Source organism: Canis lupus, chromosome 11, assembly GCF_011100685.1.
Source record: "Canis lupus familiaris isolate Mischka breed German Shepherd chromosome 11, alternate assembly UU_Cfam_GSD_1.0, whole genome shotgun sequence".
Taxonomy (NCBI): Eukaryota; Metazoa; Chordata; class Mammalia; order Carnivora; family Canidae; genus Canis; species Canis lupus.
In genome coordinates, this window is record NC_049232.1 from 1,968,276 (window position 1) to 1,983,299 (window position 15,024).

Consider the following 15,024-nt stretch of genomic DNA (forward strand, 5'->3'; position numbering starts at 1 on the left):
TAAACATGTAAACCAGATCCTTAGTAGTATTACTCATTGAAAAAGCCTTTGAAAAGGCAGGTTGTGGGTATTTGTTTGTTTGGCTTTGGGGGTTTACATTAATGTGCAGACCTTATTCAAATTTGAATAAATAGTTTTAATTTTCTCTTTCCTGAAATAAAATGTTTATTCTCCTTCCTCCAACCCGCAGAGTCTTATTAGTCTTTGCTTTGAAGTGTGCTAGAAGTTGCACGTTGCCACCAGCCTCAGCTTAGAAAGGAGGATCCTTAGAAAGGAGGATCGTTGGCAGCTTGATTGGAGTAAGACAGCTGCCCTTTTTCCTGTAAAGGAAATGGAAAATGACTTCCCTTTGTGGAGGAGGAAAGGAATAGTAATTTTGTGCTCCACAGAACAGAGAGTAACTGTATTACTCCTCTTGGAAATCACATAAGTGAAAGTAGTAGATGACTCAAAGAGCAACTTAACATCCTGATAATTACCTTAAATATTAAATAGTCTGTGGCTGTGGCAGAATGTCTGGACAGCTATTAGAAGCTGGAAGGGTTTTGATGCCCAGCTAGCCCAGAGTGTGGAAGCTTGGATTTGTCTCAGGGAGGGTTGAATATCCGGAAGGGTTCTGGGGTAAACAAGAAAGGAACCTTCCTCTCATCAGGTCTAGACAGAAGACCAAACTTAGTCTCCACTGTTATTAACAGAGGTTACAAAAAAAAAAAAAAAAAAAAACAGAGGTTACCACCAGCAGGCATTTGGCTTTTGCAGCTCTGTTACCAGGTTTGTGTCACATCAGTGATATTATAATATCCTATACTTCTTTCTCTTCCCTATACTAGTTCTATATACACAATAGGTGCTCCATAAATATTTCTAAAAACGAGTGAGTAGTACCAAAAGTACCAATTTTTGTACTATAAATACTAGTGCTTTTTGAACTATTTTTTTGTTCTATAAATACTTAGCGCTGTTCTTTTCTTATGGAGCTGAGACTTTCTAAGGAGCATTTCAAGATGGAAAAGGTTTTACTAAAGACCTGCCATTATTTTATCACATTATGTTGTTGTATAATATGTTTTATACTATCTGTTGCCACATTTGGCTGATACAATAATCAATTTTTTAAATTTAGTTGTATGCCTAGTTATATGGCTCTTGCCATTGCAATCCTTTTACATTTTGTCTGTATCTTAAGTAATATACTACAGATTCTTGTTTCTACTTGGTGCCAGCATACCCAACTGCAGACTCATCGCATTGAAAAGTCGAATCTGCAGACCCATGCCATTAGCAAAACTTGTAGCGGTTTATATGTTTGATGTTCCTATAAATTTTAAAGGTCACTTGAGTGTCTGTGTTTATTTTACATTACAGGCACTGGAGATATTATTGCTGTCATGATTACAGAATTGAGGGGTAAGGATATTTTGAGTTATCTGGAGAAAAACATCTCTGTACAAATGACAATAGCTGTTGGAACACGAATGCCGCCAAAGAACTTCAGCCGTGGCTCTCTAGTCTTCGTGTCAATATCCTTTATTGTTCTGATGATTATTTCTTCCGCGTGGCTCATATTCTACTTCATTCAGAAGATCAGGTACACGAACGCACGCGACAGGAACCAGGTGAGCTCCTAGCACTCTCTAATGATCCATGCTTACCAACCATAATTCGGAGATGTCTATTGTCATAAATAATGCAGTTTTTCACTTAAGAAGAAAGTGGTGGGGCAGCCTGGGTGGCTCAGCGGTTTAGCACCGCCTTCAGTCCAGGGCATGATCCGGAGACCTGGGATCGAGTCCCATGTCAGGCTCTCTGCATGGAGACTGCTTCTCCCTCTGCCTGTATCTCTGCCCGCCCCCGCCCCCCCACCCCGTGTCTCACATGAATAAATAAATAAAATCTTTAAAAGAAGAAGAAGAAGAAGGGGAAGGAGAAGGGGAGGAGGAGGAGGAAGAAGAAGAAGAAGAAAGAAGAAGAAAGAAGAAGAAGAAGAAAGAAAGAAGAAAGAAGAAAAGAAGGAAGAAGGGGATCCCTGGGTGGCGCAGCGGTTTAGCGCCTGCCTTTGGCCCAGGGCACGATCCTGGAGACCCGGGATCTAATCCCACGTCAGGCTCCCAGTGCATGGAGCCTACTTCTCCCTCTGCCTATGTCTCTGCCTCTCTCTCTCTCTGTGACTATCATAAATAAATGAAAAAAAAAATTAAAGAAGAAGAAGAGAAAGAAAGAGAAAGAAAGAAAGAAAGAAGAAAGAAGAAGAAGAAAGCGGTGACCCTCAGTCATGTCAGTAGGTTGAAAATCTACTTATTCATGTTATTTTCAGGATTTTTTTAAATGCCTAAACTTAGAATTTAAATTTACAATGATCACTTGGGAATATCCGAGGTAAATGGTCAGCTTAGTATCACAGTACAATCTAGCTAATGCTAGTGCCTTGGATAAATATCATGGAGTTGCATTTTTGAGCTGAAGCATTCATTGTCCGTGGGGAGGGGAGCTGGGAAGTGGAGGGAGGGAAACTTCAAGTACTTTTGTCCCATGTGTATTATCTATTCAGAAAAAATAATTCAATTAAAAACCACCTACCCTGTTTAACCCTGGCCATGGGGTGATGGTGAGGTGTGGAGGAGGACCTATAGGAGAAAGTTATCTGGTTGTCCTAGAACTTCCATTGATGAGCGCAGACTGAATGTTCAGTGGATTTCAGATCAGTGAATAAAGACCAAGGAAAGACAAGACGGTGTGCTGCCCTATAGTGGAGGGCCTGCAGGCGGTAATCTTATCAGTTTGTTTGACATGCTCTAGACAAAGTGCACCTGGGGGACAGGGTTGAAGCTGTGAGGTCCCAGTCCCAGTCCAAGGTTTCTCTGGTAGGAAACTAGCAAGGGAACTGCTTAGAGAGTGGCTTGAAGCCAGTCTTTATGCAATGCCATCCTCTCCTTATAAACAGAGTACATCAAGACACCTGTGGGAGAGTCAAAATTTTCAGCCTTCCTCATTCTAGTGAAAGCACAGATGCTGCTGTGGAACAGATCTAAGTTCAAATCCTGACCTTATCACCAGTTTGCCATAGTCTTTCTTAGACCATTTATTTCATTTCTTAACCTGTTTCTTCATCTGATAAAAGGTATAAAATATCTGAAAACTGTAGTTTATTGCACATTTATGTGCCACACTCTGTGCAGTATTCTGTATACCTTTAAATTTTTATGACAATTTTTATTATTTATAATTTTCTAGAGAAGCTGTGAGAATAGTATAAAGTATTCCCTTACCTAGATTCTTCAACTGTTAACTTTTCTATGTATATATACTTTTTTTAACCATTTGAGAGTAAATTTGTGATATGCCCCTTTAAATACCTTATTGTGTATTTTTAAAAAGCAACAGAAGAACATTTCTTACATAATCACAGTATGATTTTCAAAATCAGAAAGTTAACACTGATAACAATAACTGATCTATAGACCTTTTCTAAGTTTCGTAAAATTGTCTTAATAATAGGGGCACCTTGGCTGGCTCAGTTGGGAGAGCTTGCAGGTCTTGATGTCAGGGTCATGAGTTCAAACCCCTCATTGGGCATTGAGCCTACTAAATTAAAAAAAAAAAAAATTGTCTTAATAATGTCCTCTATAGCAAAGCAAACCCTGGATTGATCCAAACATTGTTCGTTGCATTCAGTCGCCTTGTCTTTTCTTTTTTCTTTTTCTTTTTTTTTAAACAAGTTCTGCACCCAACATGGGACTTGAATTCACAACCCTAAGATAAAGAGTTGCTTGTGCTACCGACTGAGCTAGCCAGGTACCCCTGTCATGTGTCTTTTAATCTGTTTCATGGCGTTGACATTTTTGAAGAATCCAAACTAATAGTTTTGTATTTGAGTTTCTCTGATATCCAATGTTCCTTCACTCTTAGATCCAGGCTATATGCATCTTTTCAGGAATACCAGCCCTTTACATTTGTTAAACTTTTTATTTTGAGATAATTGTACATTCATGTGCATTTGTAAGAAATAACAAGGAGATCCCAGATCCCCTTTATGCATTTTCCACCAGGGGTAAAGCCTTACTTAACTATAGTATATATTACAAGCCGGATATTGACTTGGATACAAGCTACTGATCTTTTTCAGATTTCTCCAGTTTGATCTGTACTTGTGCAGGCATGTGTGTAGTTCTATACAGTGTTAGGTCACCACAGTCAAGACACAGAGCAGTTCCCCACCAGGATCCTTTGTACTGTTCTTCTGTCCTAGGCACCTTCCTTCTACCGCCTGCCTAGCTCCTGTCACCACTGATCTGTTCCCCACTCTACAGTTCTGTCATTTCAGGAAAGCTGTTGAAATGGAATTATATAGTACTTGACCTCTAGAGTTTGGGTGTCTTCGCCTAACACAACTCCCTTGAGAGCCTTCCAAGTTGTATGTATTGGTAGCTCATTCGTTTTTAGTGCTGAGTAGAATTCTGTAGCTTGGTGGTTCCACAGTTTTGTGAACCAGATTGTTTCAATGTTTTGGCTGTTTTAAAGTGGCTATGAACATTTGTTAAAGATGTTTGTGTTAACCTGAGTTTGCATTTGCCTTTGGTAAAAGTTCAAGAATGAAATAGATATTTCTATTATTACGGTAAGCATATATAAAAGTCTGTAAGAAACTGCCATACCTTTTCCCCAAGTGGCTGTAGTATTCCACATTTGCATTAGATACATATTCCTGACCCAGTTCCTCTGCATCCTTGATGGCATGTGTTATCGTCAATATTTTTTTATATTTTAGGTGTGTAGTCACATCTCTTCTGTGGTTTTCATTTGCATTCCTCTCATGGCTGCTGATGTGGAACATCTTTTCATGTGCTTTTTTGCCATCTGTATATCCTCTTAGTGAAATGTCCGTTCATGGCTTTTACTCATTTCCTACCTGGGTTGTTTTTGGGTTTTTTTGTTTTTTTTAATCATTGAGTTTTAAGAGTTGTTACATTCCAGATGCAAGCCTTTGTCAGAATTGTGGTCTGCAAATATTTTTTCCCAGTTTGTATCTAGTCTTTTCAACCTCTTAACAGGGTCTTTGAAGAGCAAACATTTTTAATTTTGATGAGGTCTTTCAACTTTACTTTTGCTGCAACTCTAAAAACATTTTTGCCTAGCCCTATATTCCAAAGACCTTTTTTTTTCCTAGAAGTTATATACTTCTACCTCTTATGTTGAAGTCCATAATCCATTTTGAGTTAATTTTTGTATAAATGAGATATTTGGGTTAAGATTCTTTTTTCTTTTTCTTTCTTTTTCTTTTCTCCCCCCCCCCCCCCCAAATTGGGCATTTTTCTATGGCTCTGTTTCTGGGTTTTCTGTTCCATTCCACTGAAGTATGGTTTTATCCCTCTGCCCATCCCTCACTGCTTTGATGACTGTAACCACACTATTGGGTAGAGTGATTCCTCCTATTTGATTCTTATGTTTCAAGATTCTTTTATCTATTCTAGGTCCTAGAGTCTTTCCATGTAAATTTTAGAATAAGTTTGCCTGTATCTCTACCAAAAAAGAAAAAAAAAACACCACACAAAACCCTGCTGGGATTTTTATATGAACACATTAAACTATAGATCAGGGATGCCTGGAAGGCTCAGCAGTTGAGCGTCTGCCTTCAGCTCAGGGTATGTTCTTGGGTCTGGGGATTGAGTCCCACATTGGGCTCCCTGCATGGAGCTTGCCTCTCCCTATACTTGTGTCTCTGCCTCTCTGTGTTTCTTATGAATAAATAAAATCTTTTAAAAAATAAATAAACTATAGATCCGTTTGGGGAGAACTGATATATTTACTGTGTTGAATCTTCCAGTCCATGAACTTGTAATATTTTTCAACTTATTTGGGTCATTCCTTTCATCAACATTTTATAGTTTTTAGCATACAGATCCTGTACACATTGGAGTGACTGTGAGTGATAATATAATGTAAATGGACTGCAAATGTGTTTTTAGTTTCTTCAAGTTCCATATGTCCACTGTTAGTAGATCAAAATGTGATTCAGTATTGTATGCTGACTTTTTATTTTGCAGTCTTGATAAACTCTCTGTAGACTGCTTGGGATTTTCTGTATAGACAATCATGTTATCTGCAAATAGGAACTTCTTTCCAGTCTCACTGCCCTTGTTTTTGTTTTGTTTGTTTTGCCTTAATTGTAGTGGCTAGATTTTCAGTGCTGTGTTGAATGGGCGGGCATGAGAGTTCAGTGGTGAGAGTGGGCATCCTTGCTGGTACCCGGTCTTAGAGGAAAGAATTTCATCATTAAATATGTTTTAGCTGTCATGTTTTGTAGATGTTTCTTACCAACTTAAGGAAGGTCTTCTGTGTTTCTAGTTCAATTTTGTTACGTTTCTTGTGTCAGTTGACATGATCATATGATTTTTTTTGTTTTCTTCTTTATCCTGTTGCCATGGTAGATTTTTAAAAATATTTTATTTATTTATTCATGAGAGACACACACACAGAGAGGCAGAGACACAGGCAGAGGGAGAAGCAGGCTCCATGCAGGGAGCCTGATGTGGGATTCGATCCCGGGTCTCCAGGATCCCACCCTGGGCTGAAGGCGGCACTAAACCGCTGGGCCACCAGGGCTGCCCACTATGGTAGATTGCAGTCATGGATTTTTCTAGTGTTGAACCAGACCCACGTGCCTGTAATAAATCCCAGTTTGTTGTGGTATATAATTTTTTGTACATTGCTGTATTTGGCTGATTAATTTTGTTTAGGACCTTTGTGTCTAATTTTGTGAGAGAGACGGAATTTGGTAATTTGTGGTTTCTGAGCAATTGGCTCATTTTTTAAATTTTTTTATTTTTTTAATTGGCTCGTTTTTTAGGTGTCAAATCTATGAGCATTAAGTTGTTCTTGTAATGCTACAGTGTGGTGATATTCCTGTTTCTGATTTTAATGATTTATATCTTTTTTTTTATTTTTGTCAGTCTTGCTAGAAACTTCTCCATTTTACTGATATTTTTCGAAGAACCATTTTTTTATTTCATTTTTTAAAAGATTTTATTTATTTATTTGAGAGAGAGACAGAAATAGTGACAGATAAGGAGAGAGGACACAAGCAGAGAGGAGGGGGAGAAGCAGATTCCCCACTGTGTGGGGAGCCCAACATGGGGCTTGATCCCAGGACCCTGAGATCATGACCTGAGCTTAAGGCAGATGCTTAACAGACTAAGCCACCCAGGTGCCTCTTTTATTTCTTTTTTTATTTTTTAAGATTTTATTTATTTATTCATGAGACACGCACAGAGAGAGGCAGAGACATAGGCAGAGGAAGAAGCGGGCTCCCCACAGGGAGCCCAATGCAGAACTCGATCCCAGAACCCCAGGATCATGACCCGAGCCAAAGGCAGATGCTCAACCGCTGAGCCACCCAGGCATCCCCTTTTATTTCATTTTTAAAGATGGGAACTTAGATTTATCTATTTGACACCTTTCTTCTTTCTGACGTAAGCCTTTAGTGCTCTGAGTTTCTTAGGACTATGTTAACTGTGTCCCATATACTTTGATATCCTGTATTTTCATTTTTGTTCAGTTTTATGTAATTTTTTCTTTTGAAACTTCCTCTTTGACCCATGTGTTCACTTTCCAGGAGTTTGGAGATTCTGCAGTTATCTTAGTATTCCTGATTTCTATTTTGGTTCCATTATCATTAGAAAAATACTCTGTATGATTTCAGTTCTTTTAGATGTGTTGAGGCTTGTTTTATTACCTAGCATGTCATCTGTCTTGGTGAATATAATATGGGCAGTTGGACAAAATGCACAATCTGTTGTTGGGCAGGATATTCTGTAGATGTCAATTAGATCGGTACATGGAGCTTGCTTCTGCAAGAAGGTGGGGTGGAAAGATCACCTTTCTGCTGGGCCCCTTTGAAGCCACCATGGAAAAAGGGATGCAGCTAGAGTAGGATGGGTACAGGCATTCCACCCTGCATTCCTCCAGTCTCGAAGTCCCTGAGGAGGGCGTCCACCTTTCAGACTCATGTGCTTGTCACAGATCCGGAGGGAGGGTTGGGCAGGAGGGGCTTCTCTTGTCAGAATGGACAGTCCGCATAGCATGTCCCACACTGGGGTGGGCACATAGGTGGTGGCAATAAGGGACTAGCAGGTGGAAGTGTTAGCTGATCTAAAATGTGCCTGTTCTAGAAAAGATTAGACATAATGTGTGAAATCACATTTACAGCCTTCAAATAGAAGGCACCAGTTTTGTGAGGTCTTTGACAAAATGAATAGATGTGAAATCCAGTTTTGATGAAATGAGGAAGAGTCACACCAGCACCAACAAAGTGACAACATTTGTGTATTTATCATTGAAGTCCTGTCTGATGATGTCTGGGGAAAATAGATGTCAACTGAAGTTTTTGAGCTTCTTGGAGGACTGTGGCACAGCACTGAAGTAGTTTTTAATAGCCCACTTTCCTCAGTGATGGAACTTTCATTTGTAAATTTAAATGTTTCACCGATACAATGTATGAACAGGATTCTTAAAAATAAATAGCACCACAAGGCTTGGTTCCTTGCCCAGTCATTTCCTAATTCTTGTTTCCTGGAGACAAGTAACCTCTTTCAACTCTTTTATCTGTTCCTTCTGTTATTAACTCTGTATTAACATGTGGCATGCCCTATTCATTTTCTTAAAATGAAGACACTTCTTAAATATGTTGCCATTACGAAACACTGCAAGTAAAATGATCAAGAGTTGCTCTGAAATGGTGTTTCTAACACGAGAACCCTGTAATGGTGGGGTGAATATAGCACATCCCAAGGACTTTTGGAAAAGAGCATACAGTTGGGCCCAGGAGCCTGGTGCTTGATGGTAGCACTTTAATTGGCACCCAGTGTGGGGCCCGTGTGTGATGAAGGTGACGGCACACCCACCATCTGGTGCAGCCCAGGGCCCCCTGGCTCCCCAGCACTTGTAGTGCAGCTGGCTGCATACAGGCTTCCACAACCTTTTCCAGATGCTGCCAGAGCAGAAAGACATGTTCTATCTGACCTTTCTTTCCTCCTTCCGTCTTTTCCTAAGGGTTGAGAAACACTTGATGAAATTTTTATGTGGCTTAAAAAGCTTAGCTTATTAAAGTTTAATAAGAAGATGGCAGCAGCTCAACTGGTTGAAACCTTTGGCTATTTTAAACGAGAAGCCAGAAGTTTTGGCAAAGGAGAAAGGGTGACTTTAGGGAGAGGCTCATTTTCTCCCAGACTATCATCAGGAAGCAGTGCTCTGTATAGAATATGCTACTAAGGAAGACAATGTATCATAAATAACTTTCTAAGCACAATATAATGTACACAGTTGACACCATTTTACATGTACAGAAAGAACTAGAACTAATCGTTACTGTTAAACATCCATCGGTGGTCTGCTTTTCCTGAAAAACTGTCCAAGTGCATCTAAATACAGTGTTTAGGCACAGACAGCTCAGGATGGCTGATGGTAGACGCAAATGTGTTGCCTGCTGGTAAGTCAGTGATCAATCCTTCACATGAAGATCTATGTTTGGTGTGTTTCTATCGAGAGGGAGCCTCAGGGTAAACTTCTTCACAGTTAAGGTTAATGTTGCATCTTTAATCCTAAAGTCAGGTTTGATTCCCACAATAGAAAAAATAATTTTTTATTTTACGGTTGAGGAATAATAAGGCAGATATAAAGAAGTTCCACAAGCTAAACCTGAGTTTAGAGTGACTTTTTAATGAAAATTCCCTGTGAAAATGCATATTTCTAAGTTTCTAAGGTATTTAAAACTTGCCAAAGCTCCTTGCCAAAATATATATACATAATTCTTAGACTTTAAATATCTTGAGGTTACTGAAATGAAGCAGGCATTTATTGCCCATTTTATCTTGGAAGGTAGCTAATTGGAGAGCACACTTGCATGTAAGTGTGAGGAAGAAAACCGAATGTTCTTCAGAGGAGGGGTAATGCTTGGCTTAAACACAGTTGGTCTTTGAAATACGGTGGGCTCGGGCAGCCCGGGTGGCTCAGGGGTTTGGCGCCCCATTCAGCTCAGGGTGTTATCCTGGAGACCCGGGATCAAGTCCCACGTCAGGCTCCCTGCAAGGAGCCTGCTTCTCCCTCTGCCTGTGTCTCTGCCTCTCTCTCTCTCTCTCTCTCTCTCTCTCTCTCTCTCCCTCCCTCTCCCCCTCCCTCCCTCCCTCTCCCTCTGTGTGTGTGTGTATGTGTCTCATGAATAAATAAATTAAATCTTTAAAAAAAATACAGTGGGCTCAATGGCTTCCTTCCTAATTGGAGGGGAGGGAATACTGTGCATACTATCAAGATTTTTCCCCTAGGAAAAGATTATGTGTCAAAAAGACAGACTTCTTTTGTATTGTTGGATTGTACATTGAATTTTGTCTATTATGTTTATTAAAGATTAATAATTCTAGAAAAACTGGGGGGGGGTGTTTCAGCTATGTATGTATTACTTCATCATTTTTCTAATATACCTCAAATGGTGTTACTTTCTTTTTCATGTCCTATTACGATCAGTTTACATAAATAAATACCACTGTCTATATAAAGAAAGTGCATGCCTTCTAAAAGTTATACACACATCAAGAGCTTAAGATTTTTTTCTAGCACAGAATATGCTGTTGAGATCCAGGTGTTAGTGAGACATTCATTTCTGCCTCCTCAGGGTTTTGCATGGGGCCTGGCACATCACACTGACTCAGTGAATTAAAGAATGAGCTTACGTTTTATGAGGAAGGCAGACGGGTGTAATCAAAATACTGTGTGCTATGAGTTCTTTTGGGGGCAGAATGATATTACTCTAGGTGAGTCAGGGTACTTCACAGCAGATGTAGTGACATTTGAGCTGAATTTTAAAGGATGAATAAGACTTCATCAAATAGGGAGTAGGAGGAAAGTTAGGCAAAGAGATCATTTTCCACAGAACCATGGAGGGATGAAAGGAGGGATGGGAGGGTGGAGTGACATCAGGATTCGTGGGGAGGAGACCTAAGCCTATGAGCTGATCTGGGTGCATGTTGACACAAGAAGATGAAGGGCTGGAATCACACACTGAAGCATTTAGACTTTATTCTCTATGCCAGAAGGAGCCATAAAGTGATGGTTTTAGCAGTGGAGCAATGGAATATTTTTTTCTGATGGGAAAAGTTTAGGGGGAAAGAGCTCTTAGGGAAAGATTGAAGAGCCAAAGAAAGTAATATTCATAAAGCAAGGTCATGTAGAGGGCAGGGGAGGGGTCGACACGAGCATGTTGTACTTGTTTTAGACAAAAGGGACAAAAAGTGGTAGCGATAGAGATAGACAGACGGCAGATGACCAGGCGGTTTGGGTCAAGAAGAAGTACAGTCCCAGCACCTGGATCTCACTGTGATTGGGAGAGAACCCTGCTCCATTTTGATGCAGACCTGCTGTGGGTCTGTGGAAGAGTTCTGATGACCAGAAAATCTGGACTGAGTGTCATTCTAGTGACCTGTCCTCCATACGCTATGAACCAGCTGGCTTTAAATGAGGTATTCCCGTTTGGTGAAGCCGGAGTTGTTTTCTGCCCATTTAAAACCCATGGGTGCTTTGCATCCACATCCAGAAGAGTGTTCACATTGGTACCATCGGTGCCTTTAGCAAAGTGAAACAAGATCGCGTGGCCCCTGACCATCAGTGGCCCTTTGTATTTTGTCTTATGGAGAGTCATTGCAGCATTTAGAGTGGAAACAGGAATGGAAGTCAGGAGCCTCTAGTCCTAGCAATTGTGCTGCCATCACATACATCACCCCAGCTGTGTCTGGTTGGGCTTTCTCCTCTGCAGCCTGACATGTCCCTGTGGTTTGCTCCATTCCACTGCTCTGTGTGCGCCGAGGTGGAAGCTTGAGTAATGTTATTACCTATGAATAAAGCACAGTCAGAAATATGGAGAATATGAGGAGTGGGTGGAGTACTCCAGGAAATGCTTTGGAGAGAGGGTTGGGAGTGCCCTAAACTTAGTTTAGGGCATCTCAAACTTCAGTGTGTAAGGAATCATGTGGGGGCAGGAGGAGGTGCACTTTAAAACTGCAACTTCTTTTTTTTTTTTTTTTTTAATTTTTACTTATTTATTCATGAGAGAGAGAGAGAGACAGAGGGAGAGACAGAGGGAGAAGCAGGCTCCATGCCGGGAGCCCGACGTGGGACTCAATCCTGGGACTCCAGGATCGTGCCCTGGGCCAAAGGCAGGCGTTAAACCGCTGAGCCACCCAGGGATCCCCTCAAAACTGCAACTTCTTAAGACACCCCCCACCCCCCAGGCTGAGGCCAGAAGTCTAGATTTGGATTACCAGCTTGGATTTGGGCAAGTTACCTCTCCCTGTGCCTCAGTTTCCTCTTCTGTAAGATGGGAATAATGTGGTTCCTTTCTCACAAAATGATGAGGATTATGTGAGTCCATATGAAAGACTTAGAACAGTCAGTACCTAGCATGTGGTATATACTGAATAAATCTTAGTTACTATAAATATCATTGTTTCATATTATTATTAAGCACCAAAGGTAAATTTCAAGCATCTGCCCCACTGACTACACCTTGAAAACAGTGACTTCATAGCATGGTGGTCAGGTATAGACAAGGAACTTGAATAAAAAATGATCTTAGCAAAGGGAATTTGTGCTTCATCTTAGATTTTGAGAGTCAGCAGAACACAAATAGTATTAAAGCAGTGGGTTTTAGATTCAAATAAGGGCCAAAATCATGGCTGAGGTGTGTCTTTCCTTGGAGGTGTGATTGGAGTGATCGGAGATGGTGAGGGGTCCACAAGAAGGAAGTACCACGGCCAACTCCAGTGAAAAATACTACAGTGAAGATACTTGACATTAATATCAAATACAGAGAGAAGGTTGTTTTGTTTTGTTTTGTTTTCCCTTTTGCCCCAGATTTTGGAAGTCGAGAAGTGGAAGGGGTGATTTACCCAAATATTTTCAGGCACTCTAATCAGATACCCTGCATGCGTTGATACTAGCTTGCCAATGGCTGAGCACCACCAGCACCTGCAATTCCTTCCAGAAGTGCCACAGCCACATGGCCAGTCATCTTGATCCCCTGCCCCTCTTAGGCCCCCACGCCTGTCAGTCATTTGGTTCTGCCACGTTTACCTTTGAAGCCTGGCAGGGTTCTGTCCTCCCGTTGTTCCCTGCTACACTTGCCTCCTTCTCTCTTGGAGGCCCTGACCCTTCCAGGTCTCACTGCCCCCAGTCTTCCCTGTGTCACATACCTTTTTCTCAGGAGGCCAGGCCTCAATCCTCCCAACACTCAGATCTCATCAGGGAACCCTTTTGTGTAAAATTCTTCAGCAGAATTCTGAGCTGAACAAGATGGAAGTCGTAGGGTATCTTTTTTTTTTTTTTTTTTTAATTTCCCTAAATGCCTTTAAAACAGTAAACAACGGAGAACAGGTAGGATAATAAAAGGAAAAATCCTCAGCATCTTTGATGATCTGAAGCCACAGGGTGCCTCCAAGAACTCCAGAAAAAGCCATGGTCAGGCCAGACTGCCAGCAGCAGCAAGACCTGCCCTATAACCCTAGAGAAGGTAGCCCACAGAAGAAAAGGGGTAGTTCCTGTGGTCCAAAGAACCAGAAACCCAGAAATCAGAAAAAGAGGGCTTCGCCCTGAGGCAAAAACCTCAGCAAAGCCATCTTAGAACAGCTGCTGAAACCACAGGCTCTGATTTGGAAGGCTGTTAAGGAGCTTTAGGGAGCCCAAGAGGTGATGGGGTGCCTCGGCTCTGAGGCATCCAGGAGCACACACCTGCACACCCTCAGCCTGAAAGCCCCACATCTTACTAGGCAGATAAACATGAAGACATTTCACCTCTAGTCAGGACGAAGCAGAGCTGCTCTTTTTTAACGTCATGCTGCAGGTACTGACCCAAGCAGTTAGGTAAGAGCAAGCAGTAAGAGGAATAAGGCTCACAGAAGTTTCTCTATATCCAGTTGATAAGAATGTCTATGTGAAAAATCCCAAAAGGGCCAATGGAACCATACTAAAACAGGGAAACAACTTAATAAAGGAACAGGATATAAAATTAACATCTGGAGGGGCACCTGGGTGGCTCAGGCAGTCAAGCATCCAATGCTTAGTTTTGTCTCAGGTCATGGGATTGAGCCCAACCTGGGCTGTATACTGGGCAAGGAGTCTGCTTGTCTCTCTCCTTCTGCCCTTCCCCCCTCCACCCTCCTCACACAAGTGTACCCACACTCTCCCTTTCTCTGTAAAATACATATTTTTAAAAAAACTAACATAGAAAAAAATCAAAAGATAAAATGGGATGGAAGGCAACATTTACAACTGGATGGGTGGATGGGTGTGTGGCTCAATCCTGGTATGAACTTCACAAATACTGTGTAAACCTACACGAGGAAGACCACACAACACTCCTGACATACCTGGTTCCTGTGGGAATATAAATGTTCAATACAATGGAGATGGCAGTTCTCCCAAAGTTCACTCATAAATTTAACTTAATCCAAGCAAAATTGCCTTCAGGTATTTTGGGGGGTTAGATAAGGTAATTATAAAAATCATATGGCAAAATAAGTAATTAAGAATAGTCAGAAAAAAAAGACTTAAAAAGAGGAGCAGTGGTGGTTGGCTAGCCACACCAAGTTTTATAATACATAAATGAAGCCTCTTATTTAAAAGAATGTTAAAAGTTAGCCCGTGAATGAAAAGACCAATAGAACAAAAAGCAAAATCCAAAAATAAACACAACTGCATGTAGAAATTTAAGTACAGTATATAATAAAAAACATCTCAAATCAGTGGGGAAGGGTGAACTTTTTAATAAATGGTGGTGGGACAACTGGAAAAGGACAAAATTAGATCTATTCCTTACATTGCACACCAGGATAAATTTCAGATGAATCAGAGATCTAATTATGAACAGTAAAACTACAAATATTAAAAGAAAATGTGGGCTAAATTTTCCTTTATAATAGAGAAACTTGGAAAACCTTGAATTATGGCTCCAAGTATTGGAGAATAAAAAATGACTGCACATGAGCT

General features: G+C 40.8%; 1 protein-coding gene across 3 annotated transcripts in view; it reads left to right on the forward strand.

The window, feature by feature from the left end:
- Nucleotides 1-15,024, forward strand: part of RNF130 (ring finger protein 130) — a 138,095-nt gene that overhangs the window by 59,824 nt on the left and 63,247 nt on the right. For all 3 annotated transcript variants that reach the window (XM_038551735.1, XM_038551736.1, XM_038551733.1), the window contains exon 3: nt 1,366-1,616. In XM_038551735.1, coding sequence (XP_038407663.1) covers nt 1,366-1,616 — 251 coding nt within the window. The remainder of the gene's footprint in view (nt 1-1,365; nt 1,617-15,024) is intronic.